The following is a 22,533-nucleotide window of genomic DNA, read 5'->3' on the forward strand; positions in this document are numbered from 1 at the left end:
CAAGATGCAACAGAAGGTAAAGTGTGTGTATGACACATAAAACATGTCAATTTAGCTTTCAGAGGGTCACAATAGCGATTAGCTGTAACGATGAGCAACGCGATGAGCGAGCAATCAGCGATTATAAAATCGCTAGTTGTGACCTTCTGAAAGCAAAATTGACAAATTTTAATATGTCATATACAAACTTAAACACCTCTTATTGCATCTTACAAATGAAAATTATCATTATAGTATCCCATTGTTTCATAATACCGAAAAATAGCATTTTAGCTGTAATGAGCAATTGCAAGCCTGAATAAAAGTCCTGTGTTTTAGTATTTTATAATGCCCTCAAAGACAGACCAAGAAACCTAGCTTTTCGTGATGTGAAATGCATCGGTCTATCAGCGGCCGGAAAGAGTTGGAACCGGTGGGGAGCATTGTTAGAGACCGACTATAGAGGATGATGAATAGACTTCTTTAGTTTGTTTTGTGTGATTTGCAGCATTATTTGAATTAAAGGTACTAATGGGGTCTGATTAACTGCCTCTTTCTCTCGAACCCACGCTAGAAGCTACATTTCGTATTTAAAAGGTGATACGGTCAAAATTTGGTCAAGGGAAAACGCGTGTAAATCGGTGAAATCGTTTATTTAAAAAATCAAATTAAATTTCTTTTTCAAGTTCAATTAGTATAAAATTCAGGAAAAATATTCAGTTAGGCTTCCGCTTTTCCAAATCCGAATTGCCGGGCCTTACGCTTGACCCCTGCCATCAGATTTTGTACAGCCACCTTGTCCACCTTCTTCGCCGCAGAAAGCCAGTTTGCCTTGAACTGCTGCTCGCCCTTAGCAGTTTTTTGGTCTTCTTTAGGTTCCGCTTGACAATAGCCCAGTATTTCTCAATTGAGTGGAGCTCTGGCGTGTTGGGAGGGTTCTTGTCCTTGGGAACCACCTGCACGTTGTTGGCGGCGTACCACTCCATGGCCTTTTTACCGTAATGGCAAGATGCCAAATCCGGCCAAAACAGTACGGAACAACCGTGTTTCTTCAGGAAAGGCAGCAGACGTTTATTCAAACACTCTTTCACGTAAATTTCTTGGTTGACAGTCCCGGAAGCTATGAAAATGCTGCTTTTCAAGCCACAGGTACAGATGGCTTGCCAAACCAGATATTTCTTTGCGAACTTTGACAGTTTTATGTGCTTGAAAACATCTGCTACCTTTCCCCTTCCTTTTGCCGTATAAAACTCCTGTCCCGGAAGCTGCTTGTAGTCGGCTTTGACGTAGGTTTCGTCGTCCATTACCACGCATTCAAACTTCGTCAGCATCGTCGTGTACAGCCTCCGGGATCGCGCTTTGGCCGTCGTATTTTGTTTATCATCGCGATTTGGAGTCACTACCTTCTTGTAAGTCGATAGTCCGGCTCATTTTTTGGCTCGATGCACGGTTGTAGACGATACACCCAGCTTATTTGCGGCATCTCGGAGAGAGAGGTTAGGGTTTCGCTTGAAACTACCGGCAACTCTCTTTGTCGTCTCAGCGGCTTCCGGTTTTCGATTTCCCCCCGATCCAGACTTCCTGGCTGTCGACAAACGTTCCCCAAACACTTTAATTACATTTGTAACGGTTGATTTGGCAACTTTTAGCGATTTTGCCAACTTTGCGTGCGAGTAGCTCGGATTTTCGCGATGCGCGAGCAAAATTTTGATACGCTGCTCTTCTTGCTTGGACGGCATTTTGACAACTGAAGAGTGAATTCCAAAATCAAAATAGGAGCAACATTCTACACGCACACACCTTCAAAATGAGGGGTGTTCAGATTTTTTAAATGCAAAATTGAAAGAAATACGTCAAGTTGATATTGACCAAATTTTGACCGTATCACCCTTTAGATCTATATGTGAACTGCTGGTCTGAGTTCCTCTGGTATGTTCAATTAGAGGATGTTCCTGGATATACAGTCAAACAGCACGTAATGTTGTGTCGATGGATGTGCCCAAGCTGTGCCGAATCTGACTTGCTGAGTGACTTGCCCCTTGGTGCGCGGTGTTTGACGGAGTTGACCAACGATGCCAGGATTGACGAATGTTTTTTTTTTATTTTAATTTGGATTCGATTCGGAGTTTCTTCATCATTTCTGCTCAACACAATAAAAACAACCATGAACAAACAGCAGTATCCAGCACTTAAAACACGCAGTATTGTCAATTTTTCATCTTTACTATCACAGATATAAACAACTAACAACACCATAGAGATTGCTAAAGTGCGGTTGTGGCGGTGATTTGTTTTCATCAGGAAAATACTAGGGGTATCCCACTCTAAACTTTTTATATCTCGCGTTATACCTAGAAAGTTCTTACAAATACCTAAGATACCTGGAAATACTTTAAAATACTTAACCTTTATTTTTCATTAGGTTGTTACCACCGTTGCTAAACACATTTTAGTTGTTTATTTATCGGATGTCGCCAAGGATTTTGTGTGAATATTTGAAAACTGCAGTGTTAATATGTTATGCTATTTTAAATGTTTCGTTTTGTTTTGTAGGCATCAAGATATAGTCTTCGAATAAGAGAAGATCATTGCAAAAATGATTCACCTATAAATTAAAGGGCGGAAGAATCGTCAACGGTGGAAAAAACAGCCGTTGATTATTTCTCCAATTTAGAAACGAATTGCATCATTTTCACATTATACCTCACTATTAAATATGTCACACTTTGATGCGCATTTAGCATGATCCGTTCGACATGTTACAGGAAGAAGTCAGGTTTTATGTACTTTTTGAAAGTTATGATTCGGCCATGTATCACTAACTTATGACTCTTAAGGACCACCCACATTAGATCCGTTTGCGTTGCGTTGACGCAAATTTGACAGTTAGACAATAGATTTAGCTGTCACTTCGCCGCAACGCGTCCGATCCGGATCTAATGTGCGTGGGCCTTTAGGACTATCGAATCTGAATAAGAAGTTGAGGAGGTAAACCACACCATTCGCATTCTACTTGTTGCCGAGCTTGTGGTATCTGGACAGTCGCATCTTGTAGCTTCCCACCGAACGTGTTTATTCTGCCGTAAAGTACCATAATTCTGGGCAGGCCTAATTCCGGGCTCGTTTGAAAATTTCTAAAATAATTGGAAATTGCATATAATTTGAATTGAATTGAACATGATAGTAGGTTGGTTAGTTGTCTTTATTAAGGAGATTTTCAGCCAGACGCTGGTTCATCTCCGGCGATGATGGTAGGTATTAACTACTTGTGCATGGTAAAAATATAAATTTAGATAAAACTGTAAAATACCGCAAAATTTTAGCGAAATGCGCGGAATTAAGTGCTGCGCAGAATTATGCCACTTTGCCATAAATATTAAACATGTTGTAAATATGAACTACGTTTCCTCGGATTTGGAACCGTCAATTCTCATCTGTTAAACCATTATTAGAGCTGGACATGATTGATAAGCCATATCTGCTGTGTTGATGTCGAATCCCTTTTTTAATTGACTCTATCAGCTAACAGCAAAGATTGTAAAACTTAAATTTAATAAATTTATTGTAACACATGACATGCGAATAAATAAGTATCGATTGTTCAAACTTTTAAATAAAAACAACCAACCTATCAACTTCTTTTACGTGTCGCGTTCTGGAACGATCGAGCTGTATAACACCCCTATTCTGTATTTCGTTTCGAACGAAATTCTCATACAAAAAAATATTTTTTTGTATGAGAATTTCGTTCGAAACGAAATACAGAATAGGGGTGTAAGTCTCGCATGAAACGCTTCGATTAAACCGGGATAATCTATTTGCCACTACGGATCAGAATGATAACGATGCTAGTGTTTTTGAAATCCTCAATCACCTCAAGCACCTTGTCGTTGGTAGTTACAATTAATAAAACTGGAAAATTTATGTACAAATGAAAACATCGACTTCTAGCAAAATTCTAATTAAACTACTTTACCAGATGTATGTATGTTCTCCGAAAAGCGTATTGCAATCAGTACAATTTCCTACTGTAAAAGGTTCGCTTCATCGTCGTAGTTCGACAGGCAAATGCGCAGCGTAACCCTGGTATCCTTGACCTGTATAGGCATAGCCAAGAACTTATACTTCTCCATACTTGCACAGCTTGTGCTAACACTTTTGGTTACATTCTTGGGTCTCCCATGTCAATCAAGGGTTCCTTATTTTCTTGAGAATCTGGAACAGCTCTGTTAAGGAGTCCAAATTCATGATAGCGCACTGGAAAGTCGGCTCAAAACTAAAGAGGTTCTAGAACCTCTCTACTCTAAATCATCAGTAATTCGAATAACACACGATTTTTTACACTATTAGATAAGCATAATTGAAATACATAAACCAATTATCATGATTTTATTGCAATTATAAGAATTAATTTCATTTCATAAGTGACAAAAACTATAAAATTGACGGGGCTTACAACAACAAACAACAACACTAGCAACCGGTAACTACGATGGAAATTATACAAGATTAAAAATACTTTAAAATACTTAAGAATACTTATAAGAGATTTAAACATATTTAATGTACACTGGAGTCGCTTTTTACGCGGTTTTTTTTTACACGGTTTTTTTTTTACGCGGATTTCGGAATTTACGCGGTTTTTTTTACGCGGATTCCGGAATTTACGCGGTTTTTTTTTACGCGGATTTTGGTTTTTTTTTACGCGGATTTCAGAATTTACGCGGTATATCGCTTTTTACGCGGTTTTTTCTTACACGGTCTTTTTTTACTCGGTTTTTTTTTACGCGGATTTCGGAATTTACGCGGTTTTTTTTTTACGCGGATTCCGGAATTTACGCGGTTTTTTTTTTACGCGGATTTCGGAATTTACGCGGTTTTTTTTACGCGGATTCCGGAATTTACGCGGTTTTTTTTTACGCGGATTTTGGTTTTTTTTTACGCGGATTTCAGAATTTACGCGGTATATCGCTTTTTACGCGGTTTTTTCTTACACGGTCTTTTTTTACTCGGTTTTTTTTTACGCGGATTTCGGAATTTACGCGGTTTTTTTTTTACGCGGATTCCGGAATTTACGCGGTTTTTTTTTACGCGGGACGTATCACCCGCGTAAAAAGCGACTCCAGTGTATACTAGTACTAAAGTTTAGAGTGGGATACCCCTAGGGAAAATATGTCACTATAAGTGAAACTTTTCCTGATGAAAACATTTGCGTATACAAATACGTGACGTCGCTCAACGTAGTGTGCACGAAACAAAAATCAATTATTTTATTCATTTGTTTCACTTAGGGGAATTTACGTATTCTCGTCAATCTAAGCAGCGTCCGAACTTCTATTAGCGATTTCTCAGCGTCACACACATACATGACAGGTTTGTTTGTTGACATTTATCTGCTGCTTGCTGTTCTACCAATTCCAATCGACAGAATTGATCAAAACGGGTTGAACATGTTTTTACAACGCTCCAAACTTCTCAGGTGAGAATGACTATTGTCGGCAATCTCTTTTTCTTCGGCACACTTTCCATTTGAACTGCGTGTTAACCAGCTGTTCTATTATCGGCAACTCGAAATCAGCCTATTTTGTAGTGTGTATATTTCATTTAAAGAAAAATATGGCATAACAGGATTGCACAGTCGTAAAAATGTAATCAGGTTGAAGCTAGGAAGGTAAGGAATTGGCTTAATACATTCAGCGAAGAGTTTTGATGGGAAAATACAGTGAAATTAACGTTTCAATTTCGGTTGTCGATAACAGTCAATGGATGCCGAAGCCATAATTTCCCGTTAACTACACCGAATTATAAATTAAAACAAGCATGTTAAGCTTTAAGCTTTAATTCAAAAACAATATCTTTCATTGGCGGAAAAAGCAGCAATCAATACGAAACTAACGATTTTAAATTGGCTCACTACTTGACTAGCCTATTGGTCCCAAGCAAGCGATTAACGTACCCCATTCTAGTCAAAATTCTAGTACTACTCAATGTTTGTTTTGATTCGCTATGAAAGTTTGACAGATAAAATGAGGGGTTATTGGTTTTTCCTATGTTTCGAGGGGTGAATCGATTAGCTTGGGACCGAAGAGAGTACCAGAGCTGAGCCAAAAAGTTGAGCACGTTATTTCGGGACCTTCTAGTCTTAGAGTTACCTCTATGGAAAAAGTGCCTAGGACCATAATGAAAATTATCAAACGCGTTCCGGGAACCAGGGGTATACTACAACCAACCAGTGGAAACTACCGATTTTAAATTTGCTCACTACTTGACTAGCCTATTAGCAACAATCAATACGAAACTAACGATTTTAAATTGGCTCACCACTTTAGTAGCCTATTGGTCCCAAGCAAACGATTAACGTACCCTATTCTAGTTGAAATTCTATTACTACACTATGTTTGTTTTGATTCGCTATGAAAGTTTGACAGATAACATCAGGGGTGTGTGGATTCATGCAGAACATGCAGGGGTGAGTGAAATAGCTTGGGACTGCTTGGGACCGTTGTTCTGGTACTGAGTGAGCCAAAAATAATAATGATTTTCTTCGGGACCCAGTGGTCTTAGAGTTACCTCTATGCTATTAGTCCCAAGCAAACGATTAACGTACCCCATACTAGTCGAAATTCTAGTACTACACAATGTTTGTTTTGATTCGCTATGAAAGTTTGACAGATAAAATGGGGGGTTAGTGGATTTTCCTATGTTTCGAGGGGTGAATCGATTAGCTTGGGACAGAAGAAAATACCAGAGCTGAGCCAAAAAGTTGGGCACGTTATTTTGGGACCTTCTAGTCTTAGAGTTACCTCTATGGTTCTAGTTTAATCAGATTTAACGTTTTGGTTCAGAATCCTATTCTGAATAAATGGAAAAATTAACAGGTTGTGTTGAATCGCTGAGAAGTGAAAAGGCCGGCGCACAATGCATACGTTTTCGGGTTTTTTGACACATAATGCATGGGCTAACTGTCAAAAAAACCTGAAAACGTATCTATTGTGCGCCGGCCTAAAGGCCCGCACTGATATCCGAACAGCTTATATATTTATTTTTGTGTGTGTGCTTCAAATCTGTGATTTGATTTTGGTTTAGTTTTACAAGTTGTTTTTAGGTTAGAATAGAAAACTTAGGCCGTTCGCAATGCTGTTGTATTTTATAAGGACTGTTTCAATTTGAAACTAGAACAGAAACGCACTTCTTGCAATGCTGAGTTGCAGTTTCATTATTCGAGCACTATTTTGCACCAGATTTGCAACTGCTCGACTATTCTGTTTTATTTTTGAGCGAGTTTGAAACACGAATGGAACTCTGTTTAAAATTACTTTGGATGTATTTAAAGATGTTTCGAAGAGCTTCACAAAAAAAATGGAGAACTTCATAGAGAATAGTAAAGTTTATGGAACATGATGATTAAAAACATCTTTTTGAACTGTGCGTTGCGCTGGTCGTGTTGCAGTTTTATTTTTGACAGTTTAAAATTATAGAATTGTCGAGTAGTTTAAAACAGTTTTGAAACTCAGCATTGCGAACGGCCTTACAGTGGCGATTTTTGCTCGAATGACCTTTCAGGTCACCATTCAACCACTTGCTGTATAATCCTAAGTAGAAGTAACTCTTATTTAAGTATTTAAGTTTCACGAAGTCCATCAAATTTACCTTAACTACCCGAAGTAATTTAGGTTTAAGCTAGATGTTAGTAGGATTAACTAATTTAACGTTCTATAGTAAAAATTTCACCCGCGTGTATCTGGTTCAATTCTTTCTTTTTCGTTTCTGCAGACTGACGTTTCGACACAGAAAGTCTGTCTCGCGTAGACTCACCGCTCGTGTCGTGATGTTCAGACGGCCGGGTTGCCAATTCAACCGTTCAATCAGTCGATGTCCCTGTGCTAACAAGTTGCTTAGATTTATCATTTTCATGCTGGCTTCAAACGCATGTTCAATAACAGCATCCTGCAGGGAACCCCCATGGAAGTGGCCAGATTATGTAACGCATATCACGTAACACATTGAAAACAAGCCGCTTCGAGTGCCAAGATCCATATTATACCAGATATATTCCGGACTCCCCCGGGCAAGTAAAACAAGTCTGGACTTAAACATTAGCACATCAAGCAACACCTCAATTCACATGAGAATCCGATGATCAAATCGACTCATGGCAGCTATATCCAGTGCCCAGGACCACATCCGCCACCCCTGGACGCGTTCCAAATATTCCCGGGAAATGGTAAGAGTCTCAAACCGAAACCCATCATGTGACACATCAAAGAACAAAGAAATTCAAAACTAAGATTGTTGGTCATATTGTTTGTACAATATCTTCACAAAGATCGAACATTCATCCAAACGCTTAAACATAATTTCGATACTGGATTGATGGTGTTTTCGGTAACAAATTTCAAATGGCTTTGTGTATAACATGTCACAAACACAAACATTCATTTATGTTACCAAAATTTGACATTAATACGAACAATCATCGCCTAGCTCGCATAACTGGTTCCAAACGACAACAAGCAACGTTGGTTTGTTGATGTTTGGAGCCAAATTCACAAATGGAAAATCCATGAGTGTAAGCAGGTGAGGCCCAGTGAATTTGTAGTCTCTTTCGTTCTCCGTCTGTTGAAATGGGTGACTGAGTTTGACGTCACATTCTTTCAACCATTTAAACTGCGGGAGAACGAACGTCACTTATGAAATAGTGATAAAATAATAATAATTGGTATATGTATTTCAAATATCCTTAGATATTTAATACTGTAGAAAATAGTGTGTTATTTGAATTACTAATGGGTTAGAGTAGAGAGGTTCTAGAACCTCTCTAGTTTTGAGCAGACTTTCCAGTGCGCTATCATGAATTTGCACTCCTTTACAGAGCTGTTCCAGATTCCCAAGAAAACAAGGAACCGTTGATTGACATGGCAGACCCAAGAATGTAACCAAGAGTGTTAGCACAAGCTGTGCAAGTATGGAGAAGAATAAGATCTTGGATATGCCTATACACGTCAAGGATACCAGGGTTACGCTGCGTATTTGCCTGTCGAACTACGACGATGAAGCGAACCTTTTGCAGTAGAAAATTGCACTGATTGCAATACGCTTTTCGGGGAACATACATCGGAAAACGGAGTTAATTTAGACTGATAAAGTAATTTAATTAACATTTTGCTAGTAGTCGATGTTTTCATTTGAACATAAATTGCCCAGTTTTAGTAATTGGAACCACCAACGACAAGGTTCTGGTGATTTAGGATTGCAAAAACACTACCATCGTTATCACTCTGATCCGTAGTGGCAAATAGATTATCCCGGTTGAATCGAAGCGTTTCATGCGAGACTTATACAGCTCGATCGTTCCAGAACGCGACACGTAAAAGAAGCTACTTGGTTGGTTGTTTTTGTTTAAAACTTTGAACAATCGATGTAGTCCTGGAACGGAGAGTAGATCGAAGAATATTTCTGCCCCCAACACGATATCGATAGTGCTCGTTTTGAAAAAGCCAGGATCGGCAAGATCAATATTGGCAGGAATGCTCCAATGATCGATGTCCAAGTTGACCGATGGCAGATCAATAGTGACTTTGGACAGAATAAGCAAATCGACACAGGTAAAGTAATTCGAATGTCGGGATTTGATGACGGCTCGAAATTGGTGCTTCACATTAGCAGAGGACTTTCCGATTCCAGCTATCGGCACATCGACTCTCCTTCGTCTAACAGTCATCGCCTGAGATAACTGTGTAGTGGCGTTCTAGAGAGCATCCCGCATGAAAACCGTGCTCTTCAGCATTCCATTGATCTCAATCGTGATCAAACGATCAAAACGCTCGGTTTGCACTGGGAACCAGCATCCGATCGTCTCAAGTACAAAATCGATCTACTTCTACCACCAAACGCCGTACTCACGAAACGTCTAACGCTGTCCTACATTGCCCAGCTCTTCGATCCGTTGGGACTTGTCGGTCCAGTCGTCGTAATGGCCAAGGCGTTCATGCAAACACTCTGGACTCTCCGGGATAATAACGGAGCGGTTTGGGAATGGGATCGAGAACTAACCAGTCTACGAAATCAATGGATCAACTATCACTCCAATCTTCCTTCACTAAACGAATTGAGAATAGATCGCTTCGTTCTTCTCGCGAACTCGGTCGATACACAACTTCACCTGTTCTCGGATGCTTCCGATATTGGATACGGCACCTGCGCCTACTTGAGGTCAATCAACAACCGTGGACAAATCAAAATTGCTCTTCTGACTTCCAAGTCCAGAATCGCCCCGCTGAAGAAGCAAAGCACTCCTAGGCTCGAACTGTGTGGTGCTCTACTCTCCGCCGAGTTGTACCAACGAATCACCCCTTCTCTTCAGATCACCTTCACCACGTTTTTCTGGACTGATTCCACAACAGTCATCAATTGGCTCAAGGCTACTCCATCTGCTTGGACTACGTTTGTTGCCAACAGGGTTTCCAAGATTCAGCATGCGACTCAGCACTGTGTTTGGAACCACATCGCAGGTCTGGAAAACCCAGCTGACGTCATCTCTCGCGGTTGCTTAGCATCGGATCTCATCCATAACAAACTCTTGTGGAGAGGACCAAAATGGTTGCAGAAGGAGAAGGAATATTGGCCTGTTCCTGAACAGTACTGCGGATCTACTGATCATAGCAACACGGAACGACGGAAGATTGTGACAGTTTTTGCTACTGCTATCACAACATCCTCATTCATCGACGGTTATGTAGCCAAATTCTCCAACTACACGAAGATGGTACGAACTACTGCCTCCAGGCGAGTAAGAGAGGTGCCACAGACGGAAGAAGTGTTAGTTTGTTTACTTAAATGAACCATGCCCATTTTGTTATGGCAAGTTTGCTATAAGAAATGCTCCTCGTGTTTATTAGCGAAATTCACATCAAAGATTGATTACTTGCGTAGGAAATCAGTTTGGCACGGCATTTGTGACCAGCATACACCTTCCGGTCGTATGAAACAGGTTAAAAACTGTCCAAATCTGCAGATAAAAAATTTTTGTTTTGAATTTCTGTATAGCAAAATAGTGAACTTTTCGTGAACATTAACGGCAAAGAACTCACCAACACTGGGAGACCGTTAGTTCCTACCCACCTGTCATCTCCAATCTCGTGCTAAGCTGTGGTTGATTCTCCCACTCGGTAGTAGGAATGTGTGTAGTCGATACAATCAAACTGATAACGAACTGAACCAAGTGTTGCGTCGATCATGCAGTGGTATTCTGAAACAATTTGCATCTCGCATGCAAACAATCGATACTTATTTATTCACATGTCATGTGTTAAAATAAATTGATTAAATTTAAGTTTTACAATTGCTGCTGTTTGCCCGAGGTAGACAACCCTTCCGTGAAGTAAGAGATGTATTGGGAACCCGTGATCTTCCCTACATGCAGGTGATCTACAAATTCCTTTGTTTGTCTGATGTTAGAGTTGTGATGATTGACCATCCCCTCCTTTCCAAACAAGTTTCAGCCATTGTGTCCCAGTCTTAGTATCCTCCTGTTTCTGTGCTACTTGCCCCTGCCCAGCCAGGATTTCGTCAACCGTCCGAGAGTAGCATCTGAAGGAGGCTTCAGAAACCAGTTTCCTACCTAGCTCCTTCCAATGGAAATTGTTACCCATTAACCTCGAGCCCGCCACGAGTAATTGGTAGCCAATACTAACCTAGAACTACTGCTGTTTAAAATGTAAACTCAAGCATTACTGATTTTTGGCTCCGCAAAGTGTCACACCTGACTGAGCCTAGTAAACGAAAAAATGTTGCTGTTGGCTGATAGAATCAATGAAAAAATTGATTCGACATCAACACATAGCAGATATGGCTTATCAATCATGTCCAGCTCTAAAAATGGTTTAACAGATGAGAATTGACGGGTTCCAAATCAGAGGAAATGTAGTTCACATTTAAAACATGTTTACTATGTACGACAAAGTGCCATAATTCTGCGCAGTACCTAGATCCGTGTTTTTAGTCAAAATTTTGCAGTATTTTACAGTTTTATGTAAATGTATATTTTTACCATGCACAAGTAGTTAATACCTGCCATCATGTTCAATTACATTCATATTATATACAATTTCTAATTATTTTAGAAATTTTCAAAACAGCCCGGAATTAGGCCAACGCAGAATTATGGCACTTTACGGCAGAATAAACACATTCGATGGGAAGCTACAAGATACGACCATGGAGGTAACTCTAAGACTAGTAGGTCCTGAAGAAACGTGCTCAACTTTTTGGCTCAGCTCTTGTACTATCTTCGGTCCCAAGCTAATCGATGCACCCCTCGAAACATAGGAAAATCCACGAACCCCTCATTTTATCTGTCAAACTTTCATAGCGAATCAAAACAAACATAGTGTAGTACTAGAATTTTGACTAGAATGGGATACGTTAATCGAATCAAGTAGTGAGCCAATTTTAAATCGTTAGTTTCCACCGGTTGATACGACTCTCCAGATGCTACAAGCTCGACAAAGTACAATGCGAATGGTGTGGAAAACCTTCACAACTTCTTCGATAGTCCTAAGAGTCTTAAGTTAGTGTTACATGGCCAAATCATAACGGTCTAAAAGTACCTAATCTTATAACGCAACGATCGATAAAACCAAACGAATAACGAAGGCAAAGATTCCATGATTGTAAAACTGACTTATTCGTGTAACATTTCGAACGGATCATGCTAAATGTGCATCAAAGTGTGACATATTTAATAGTGCAGGTATAATGCGAAAATGATGCAATTCGTTTTTAAATTGGAGAAATAATCAGCTGTTTTTTTTCCACCGTTGACGATTCTTCTCCACTTTAATTTATAGGTGAATCATTTTTGCAATGATTTTCTCTTATTCGAAGACCATATCTTGATGCCTACAAAACAAAAAGAAATATTTAAAATAGCTGTTAAAGCTTAAAATATTAACACTGCAGTTTTCAAATATTCACACAAAATCCTTGACGACATCCGATAAATAAATAACTAAAATGTGTTTAGCAACGGTGGTAACAACCTAATCCGAAGAATAGGTTAAGTATTTTTATGTATTTCCAGGTATCTTAGGTATTTGTAAGAACTTTCTGAGTATAACGCGAGATATATAAAGTTTAGAGTGGGATGCCCCTAGAGCCTACCTATTAACATCTCATTGATGGATGATCAGTAGGCCGATTTGACAGCACATCCCACCTCTGATATTTTTCTCTCCGGTGGCACAAAAGTCATCCAAGAACACTTTGCTTGAAACCGATTTTTTGGCTCTTTGGTTCGATTATACGTCAGTTATTGACAGCTGATGTAAAGATTATGAGTTTCAGCTCCGTTTATGCGTTTGTTTAAACGGCCATGGTAACGTTGTGGTATTGATAAAAATTTATCAAGTGATTAGTGCGAGGGGGAAGACAGTGAGAAACTCAGAGCAATCCAGAGTAACTCTGAGGAACTCTCTTGCTCTCTGTTGAACGGTTGTATTATCTCGATTTTTTTGACAGCGCAGCCCAAGCAATCACATTTATCGGAGTTTGAACTCGCAGGACTTATCCTCAAGTACATGTCCTCATCGGAGCTGGTTGCTGGAAGGGAATATCTATCTATTCGCTTACTCTAAGCATCTTGATGCTCAGTAGTATTAAGGTGGCAATATCCTGTACAATTTCATTACCACTGCAAAACGAAAAGTGTCCTCCAAAAAGCCATCGCCCGTGATTTAAGAAAATAGCCAAAAACCTCTATGACAAATGCAACGGAACAGTTTCTGATTGTAAATCCTAAGTTCTCACCAACAGCAGTCCAATCACGACCCTACCAATTAATTGCAAGTTGCACCCATTGCTTGGTCCTTCTTCCCAGGTGGCACATGCCCATTCATCGTCCTCCTGTAGCGGGAGGGTCAATGCCCGTGTCCAGGACTAATCTGCACACCAACAACAGCAAAGGAGTCGCAGGGGGATTTTCATTCTTTCAGCGTTATGTTATGGTTGAGGTCCTCAACTTGAGGATATGATTGCCAGCAGAGTTGATAATAGAAGAGTTAAGTCCGGACAGTAGTCATGGATGGCACAAGGGTTGAGTGGGAGGAACAAGGGAAAAACTGGTAGAAAACGAGATCATTTCCATTATTAAAGGACACTTATGACGGAATCCATTTTCTACACAATTTGGTTTAACCACATCGCAATTTCACGGGCACACATCTGGTGATCTACTTAATGAACAAAGTTCAAAATTAATATACATGTCTGCTGCAGAGAGGCAAGCATTTCATTATATTTACCCACCTGTATGACTTCTGGATGGCCAGTGCCAGTGAAAACGCGAAGTGGAGGGATTCCATGAACCTCAAATATTGCATCCGAACTAACATTTACATGGTCAGATTTCAATGTCTATAGGCCAAACTAAATCTGTTTTCGTCGCAAATTAGATCAGATCCCAGAGCAAACCAGATTAGCTCTGAGCAACTCTGAGTAAAAGAGAATTTGAGAGGTACTCAAATGAAAGCCGTCTTCCCCCCCGGATTAGTGTTTTCCGTTGGGTGTCTATCGCGCTATGAAATTATAAGAAAGAAGTGCATGAAAGTGAGTTCACGGTGGCTTCATGAATCAATGACCGTCCTATTGGTTGGTCATACTCGAATGGGTGAAACTCATCGCTAAGCCATGATGATGGTAACGTATGACCGAAACTTAAAATCATTTCAGCATCAACGCCACCGCTATCACTGACGGCAGCTTCAAGAACCAATGGCCGTGCCAGAGGATTGATATTTTTACGGCCAAGAAAAAGAGACACGCCGATGAACGTTGGCACCGCCGCCGGCCAAAGTCAACGGCGTCACGTCGCGATGTCGCCACCGCCGAGGCTAAAACAGTTTCTACACCACCGCCACCATCTAGTTTCAACTAGATAAGATGGGTAAGAATTTTGAAAATTGGTTGCGAAACCACCGAGATCCAGCTGGTTGAACATTGTGGACCGCGAGATTCGTGAACCTGGTATTTGGAGTGCTAATGATATAGTTTTCTAATATTTCATGATTCAATAACAAAATGGAGCGTTATCAAACTTACATTTGCCAAACTGTTAGTGATACCAATGGAAGGCACGATACGGTTGCGAGCTTGCCACTTACTACCTATCCTTCAGGTCCGTTGGATCAACGTTATGGTCTAAACATCAACGAACGGAGTTTGAATCCATAAAATTTACCATCTTACAAAAAATAAGGGATGACCTATATATATCATATCATATATATCATATATATCAAATTCAATATATCGATGGTTCCGATATCTAGATTCGATAATTGTACCGAATCAAATATCGTTATTTTGCCATATTGGGACGTCCCCACACACGCTACAGAAATCATTGCTTGGTATTGCGGTCAGAAGCGAAGGGCACAGTCAGCGCTGTCCGATCTGACATCACATCGACGAATCGCCTAAAAGGCTATTGTCTTCCATTTCACCCGGTAGGCCTAAGTATTTGCCAATTTACGTATGATCGAATCATTTATCTATAGAGCCGTCAAGGTCGACCTGTGGTGGTTGGAGTGTATATCCAAAACATAAGCAAGTGTACCGTTCCAATTCCTATGCCGGGCAGTACATCATAATACAGAGCAGTTATTTGATGCAAAATAACTTTTGAGAACAAATTGAGTAACCCGTCCAAAATGTACACCATTACGGTAATAGAAATAAAAATCTGCCCTCCGGTGATGGTGATTTCAATGAATGGCTGCATAAACTAGCCAATCATACAAGCATTCACCTGCTACAAAGAACGAGAGGGGAAAATAAGCGCCAAAATGGCAAACTTGACGCACATTAGCTGAAGGCACTCTAATTACCACGAACAGCACTGATCGACGATTGTTGTTACGATCAGTGAACATAAGTGTGAACATTTGAATATAGGTACCTAGTAGTCATCATAAATCCATCTAGCGTCTCCAACCAATTCAGCAAACCGTGTGGTCCGGGCAAGGTCTTGAGCTGATTTCTGCTGTCTCGTCTCGTGGAACTTGTGCGATTTTTTTTCTAAGGTAATTCAACTAAGTTCTTCATTATTTCAGGGGCAACAGAAAAGCACAGTAAAACGAGGAATTATCGCGTCACTTTTCAAATAGACCAATCTACATTTATCGATTCTCATCACCGACTCTCTCTTTCGTTAATAACTCGGCTACATAAACATGTTCCGCTGTGTTCTTATCGTCCAAAATGCTTAATAATAGTTTCTTTTAACAGACGAAAGAGAGAATCGATGAAGAGAATCGATCAATGTAGATTGGTCTATTTGAAAAGTGACGCGATAATTGTCTACAGAATTAAAAATGCAATTACTTAACGTCTTCGTTGAGCAACGGCGGTACGGTGAGAAATGTAATTTTAGGGTTTCGAGAAAAAGACATCACACCGCGCGATATCTGTCAACATATCTCGATCCACGAGCCAATGGAACTCAGTTCAGTTGGAAAATTGTGCGATTGGTCATGATCTACGCGCATGACTGGTTTGAGAGCAACTTCTCAGGTCCGGACGAAACCAAACTCGCCATGGTCGATTGCGCCAAGCCCACCATTAACAACACTACGTTGAGGTCTAATCACTTAATTTTCACTATAGGAGCCATTACTCACGCATGGGAAATAGACCTAAGGGCAATTCCACCTCATCACCACTTTCTCACTGCTAGAAAAACTACCATTTGCCTTTCCCAGAGTCAATGTCTCCAGGAACATAAACACTATCGGAAATAGTAATCACACCATTCGTTCACTCAGCCGCCACTAATCCAATTCCAGTCGCAGTGCACTTCATTCATTCACGCAGTAGACGGGAAAATCACTTTACTCATCGCGTATTGACAAACAATCCCGCTGTCCCCCCCAGCGCCACAAACCAATACTAACCTCTTTCCGCGCTTCTCACTTCCCGGCAGATCAACCACTACTGAATGAAATGCTCCAAGATTTGAGCCTCCGGCTTCGCTTCCACTATTAACACTGACTCCGCGGCACTATATGGTTACCTCGGTTCACTTTTGGTTTCACACGCTCTCCGTTGGCGTTGGCGGTTAAGGTTCAGGTTAACCGATTTCGGACGAGCGGACGGTCACTGGTTCTTCTCCGGTTACCGGTTGACCTGTTCGGTTAATTATACCTGCTAGAATTAGGAAATTTCGGAGGGAACCTGCTGGCGCGCGCGCGCTGATGAGCGTCTAACAACAAGTGTGATCGTTAGGAGCACGCGTGGCTCGTTTTATAGTAACATTATACATTTAGCAGTCTACTGCCGGCTGCATTGGGTATTGTGTAAATAGTTTCTTACTCTGGAATCGAAGAAACGTCATCATCCACTGCGATGGGACAAGCCGGCCGGTAAATGCCCTTTTTCCTTCTTTTTCGTACTTACGGTCTGGGTGGTAATTCTGGAATATGAAGGGGAAAAGCGGAAAAGGCACATAAAATGAGTTGGCTTCGTTTATCAAAAGTATAAACACGCTTATATGATTGCATTTAAGCCCTCCCCAATTCACTCTCTTCTTCCAAGGATGTTTGCACTGAATGTTGCTAGTTTCAATAAGAATGATTGTATTTGCAGTTTTATTCGACAGAATGGTGTTGTTCCCTTGGGATATACCCTGTTAGGCATAAGTACGTTAGGTGTAATGGACATTAGGTCCACTTATTTGTAAGGCTCAATCGCGTTAGCTTTACGGAGCCGATAATTCATTGTTCTTTGTAACAAAATTCACTTAATTCTATGTCTAGTAGGAGTTGGGCCGAATACTCGCGGTTTACCCGAGGTTAGAGGGGTACATTGTCGAAGGATAGGAAAAGGGGAGGAACTTGGGGGTAGGGTTTCGTTGTCTCATCAGAGCGATGTCGCCAGCAGGGTTCTGCATTTTCGAAACAAAGAAAAGAAAATGAACTCTCCGCAGAATCGCTTCATTTCGAGCAATATCATTTTCATGTAAGTCATCGTGTTTCTTGTTATCGAGTCACGATGAACATTCCTCTTTTCAAACATGACTGGACTATCACTTGATTTTTTCGTCAAGTGCGTCAGTTCATTTCATTTGAAGCAAAGACTTGTTTCAATTGACGCAATGAATGAGTCGAAAACTGCTTCCTTCGTTTTTTTCATTTTCACTTCAATTCGGGGCTCATTCGACTTGTCACGACCTGACGACGCAGGCATTAAAATATAGTATCCGGATAGTATCCGCACAATATCGGTTGACGATACGGATAGCATCCGGATTATATGTAGTAACAATATATTATTTTATATTAAACGAAAATTAAATTACCGAGACCATTCTGGAGTTCAAGATGGCAGCCATCGGGGTCAGGGAAAGTCTCAAATACCCTACACTACGGGTATTTTCGGAACGACGACGACGCGAAGGTGCCGAAAATCGATATTCGACGTCATTTTTTAATCCAAAATGGCAGCCATCGGGTGATGCCGCGTAGATGCTGAAAAACAGTCTTCGGTATTGAACATACAACGTAGTGTTCGAGATGAACGTGTTTTCGCTGTGTTGCTGCTTTTCATGTTTGCACTCACACAGAATCTTTTGAACCTTGTGTTCGAACATGTATCACACATGGGCGCGTCCAATGTTTGTACATGACGTTTGAACATTGTGTTTTCAACGTCTCAAACAACAAAAGTGCAGCGTGTTGCAAAGGGTTTTTTTTTGACAAAATTATGATTGATTTCCAAGCCTTAATTTTGATTTCTTGGTGAACAAGCATGCCTTGCGCTTTTGAGTTCACAAATATGTGTTTGGCTGAATACATTTATTACGTTGGTACAAAATATATAGAGAACATGTGGATTTTTTTACCAACATTCACTAAAGAAAAAGTAGTGAATTAAACGATGATCAAGTGCAATGTCAAGGCGAATGAGCGATCTTTTCCTACTTTCCAATTTACAGTATTTTTCATCATACTCCCAGTGCCTGTAAATAACAAATCTCGCGCAACACGAGAAAAGGGCCCATCATTGTTGATCGATTCTCTTCATCGATTTTCTCTTTCGCGAATAACCCGACTGCAAATGAATTTCCAATTGAGTGTAATGTTTCACGCGCAAGCTAACATTATCATCTGTCGAACTATGCTGCGAGCTTAGCGAGAAATTCGTTTATGTTGCCGTAGTAAACCAAAAAGATCGATGAAGAGAATCGATCAACGCGGATAGGCCCTTTTCAAATGTTACGCGAAAATAATAGATAAAGTTAAAGACTTATGGTGGTAAGCTCCAACCGGTATTATCCTAGGATTAAATCCCGATCAAGAATGTCCGGCTGGTTTGATGTTGACATCAGAGTTAATCAACATAACTCTGAGCAAACATTTTTCAGATCATACAAACAGGGACGGTATTAAAAGTTAATCCGAGTTGGAGCTTACCGCCATTAGTGCGATTGCGTCAGTCATATCAAGATCAACAATTGAAATGGCCTTAACTCCATTTTGTAAACAAACCTTGTAAGGCCATTTCAGGCATAACATTTCTAGATAAACATTTCAAAGGGTCCTATCTGCATTGATCGATTCTCTTCATCGACTTTCTCTTTCGACAATAACTCAGCTGCAAAACCTTTCCCTGTTGTATTTGACATTTTGGACGCTAGATAAGAACCTTTTTTATCAAACTATGTGGTAGAATTTGCGCGAAATCTGTTTGCATAGCAGCGGTTATGAAAAGAGAAAGTCGATGAAGAGAATCGATCAAAGCAGATAGGACCATTTGAAATGTTCATCGAGATTTGATAACGACACAAAAGCATTTGTAAACAAACTTTCTAAGGCCCTTTACACGTGAACCAAAGTACGCCCACGCAAACCAACAACATCATCGGATAGGGGCAACTATCACCTTTCCGAAAGTGGTATTGGTTTGCATGGGCGTACCTTGGTTCGCGTGTAAAAGGGCCTTAGAAAGTTTGTTTACAAATGCTTTTGTGCCGTTATCAAATGTTATGCCTGATTTTCTCGCGAACCGAAGTCCGCAAAGGTAAACCAACATAATGAACAGTTAGGGGAAATTCTCCTCTACCCGATTGTGGTTTAGGTTTGCGAATGAAGGTTTCGGTTCGCGAGAAAATGGCCTTACATGGTTTGTTTACAAGATGGAGTTAAGGCCATTTCAATTGTTGGTCTTGATATGTTTTAATCAGGAAAGTATTCTACCATAGTCCATTCTACGCGCACGAGAATTGATAGTCCGAAAGTGAGGATAACAATAACAAACCATCATTTTTGGCTGTAGCGAAAGTGAGGATAACAAACTTTGCACTTGAACATGGGACTACGCAAGTGTGCGTGTTATAAACGTCGAAGAGGTCCATGGAAGAAGATTTCCAGATGAAAACATTGATATATACGCCTATCTCGAACACGACACAAGAGGAGGAAAGATTACCATGTAAGCACCAAATTCCACACTGTTTCTACTTCTGCGCATCAAATTATTTTTGTTTATGTTTCAACAATATTTTTGAATTGTTACCACTTTAAATATTACTTCCCGTGCATTAGAGCTGTAAGTACACGGATCATTTTGAAAATATCTCATAATATGTTGATGCTTTTTAAACACTTGAGTTCACAATCATTATGAACAACGCGGAAAATGGTCCGGCACGGTAATCCGTCCAACAAAAGCAATCCGAAGAAAACAAACATCGTGTTCAAACACCGTGTTTGCACATATGAAAAAGAACACGTGGCTTCAACAAAACGTTCATGTGTGTGTATTGAACAGCATGTTTGAAATGAACATAACAACACAAGCAAGAGCATGTACGAGTTCAACAAAAACATTATGTTTTTACATCGGGTGCGAATGTGCGCGTGTTTTTCGGAAGATGAAAAATGATATCCGACGCCATTTTGGAATTCAAGATAGTGACTATTGGTTTTATGAAGTGTCAAATACCCTAGATATGGTTATTTTCGGAACGGGACCAACGCGTAGATGCCAAATCGATATCCGCCATCAGGGTTCAGAAAGTGTCAAATACCCTACAATATGGGTATTTTCGGAAAGGAGATAACGTGTGAATGCCGAAAATTGATATACGATGCCATTTTGGAATCCAATATGGCGGCCATCGGGTTTCACAAAAAGTGTCAAATACCCTAAGATCTGGGTATTTGTCACATCTATGACACAAACGTCATTCCCATATACTTTGCGTGAAGCCGAAAAATCCTGGTTCTCTGGTTCGATCGAACCAGAGAACCAGGTTTTTTCGGCTTCACGCAAAGTATATGGGAATGACGTTTGTGTCATAGATGTGGTATTTGTAGGCTATTTGACACTTCATCTCAAATCGGAAGTTACGCCAATCCAACGATCAAATGCATTGTTTACAAAAGCTGATATGTCCCTTCGAAAAAGTAATCGAGATTTTGCGTTCCAAAAGAAAGCTCTTGTAAGTTCTACGTTGCTGACTAGATTCAATGCCGGTATCAACTCTTTCGTCACGATGGATGCAAACCGTAGTGCTCCGCCTTCGATTGCCGACTTTTCTCTCATACCCAGTCGCAATCACTTACCAGAGACAATGGTCACTAATATTCCAATACTCGGTATGTGACGATAATGCGGTCGCATGTTCCTCTAGTAGTAAGCCATTTCATGATAGCTTAGTAGTTAAAAGTGTTCCAGAAGTCGTTTCCATAAAATATGGATGCACGCATATGTCTAGCTACAATTCCACATTCCCAACAACAGCATCAGCACTACAAACATTCCGACGCAAAACTACAACAGCATCGTCGCCTCTCAGTACTTTGCTACTAACCCAACAATGTCGTTACTAACCGAAGCTTAGGGCTGCTCTGTTGGAGGGTATACAGTGACTTCCCAGAATCCATTGGCACACTCCCGACCAATGTTAAGGTCCGGTTGTCAACCTCACCAGTACGGCCGTCGCACAGTGGCACGAATATGAATAAAGACGGTCAAAAATATTTTCTACCCTTTTTCGACGTTTTAGAGACTGGCTGTCTTGGGAGAAGTTGCTCAAAATTATATCTCGCATCTTTTGAAATACACACCTGAATAATATTTAAGCTAGTATTACACATCCAAATTCTAACTTTTCCCAGTTACGAGATAATGGTTCCATGTCTTCCACAAAGTTGCAGAACAGTTGATTTTATGAACATTTGCTAAAGACACCAAATTTCTACATCATAACTCTGTAGAGCTATAATAGATTTTCTCTTAAGACTACCTTAATATTGGTTTTTTGAGTTAATTAGTGCTTTTTTTTTAAATTTGATCAATTTATCATGTTCTAAAAAATTGTTGGCATCATTAAAACATACAACTTTGCTGAATACACCAATGCTTTTCATTGACATCTATGTGATATACAGCCCATCAAGCGTTTTTGTGACGTCATATTCAACGGCTCAAAAAGAGGGTGGGCGGGCCCTGGCGGGGTCTAAAACTGGTTGTATTTTGAAGATTACCTTATAAAAT

At 40.2% G+C, this 22,533-nt stretch overlaps 2 protein-coding genes across 2 annotated transcripts in view; one reads left to right on the forward strand and one right to left on the reverse strand.

The window, feature by feature from the left end:
* The window catches only part of LOC135700028 (carbonic anhydrase 2-like), a 30,660-nt gene extending 13,431 nt beyond the window's left edge, over positions 1-17,229 (reverse strand). Inside the window, exon 1 of the mRNA XM_065220420.1 lies at positions 16,929-17,229. The gene's annotated coding sequence lies outside the window, so the exon portion shown is untranslated. The remainder of the gene's footprint in view (positions 1-16,928) is intronic.
* On the forward strand, positions 5-21,877 carry LOC135699369 (uncharacterized). The gene is made up of 3 exons (XM_065219612.1): positions 5-16; positions 9,764-10,797; positions 21,778-21,877. Exons 1-3 carry the CDS (start codon positions 5-7, stop codon positions 21,875-21,877), a joined length of 1,146 nt encoding a protein of 381 aa, XP_065075684.1.
* The last annotated feature ends 656 nt before the right edge of the window (positions 21,878-22,533 follow it).

Source organism: Ochlerotatus camptorhynchus, unplaced genomic scaffold (assembly GCF_037179485.1).
Source record: "Ochlerotatus camptorhynchus isolate MF236.1 unplaced genomic scaffold, CSIRO-AGI_Acam_v1.1 ptg000010l, whole genome shotgun sequence".
NCBI lineage: Eukaryota > Metazoa > Arthropoda > Insecta > Diptera > Culicidae > Ochlerotatus > Ochlerotatus camptorhynchus.

Coding starts and splice junctions, on each gene's coding strand:
- LOC135699369 (XM_065219612.1), top strand. Junction 10,798..21,777: donor GTGCCACAGACGGAAGAAGT/GTTAGTTTGTTT, acceptor TCCCAACAACAG/CATCAGCACTACAAACATTC.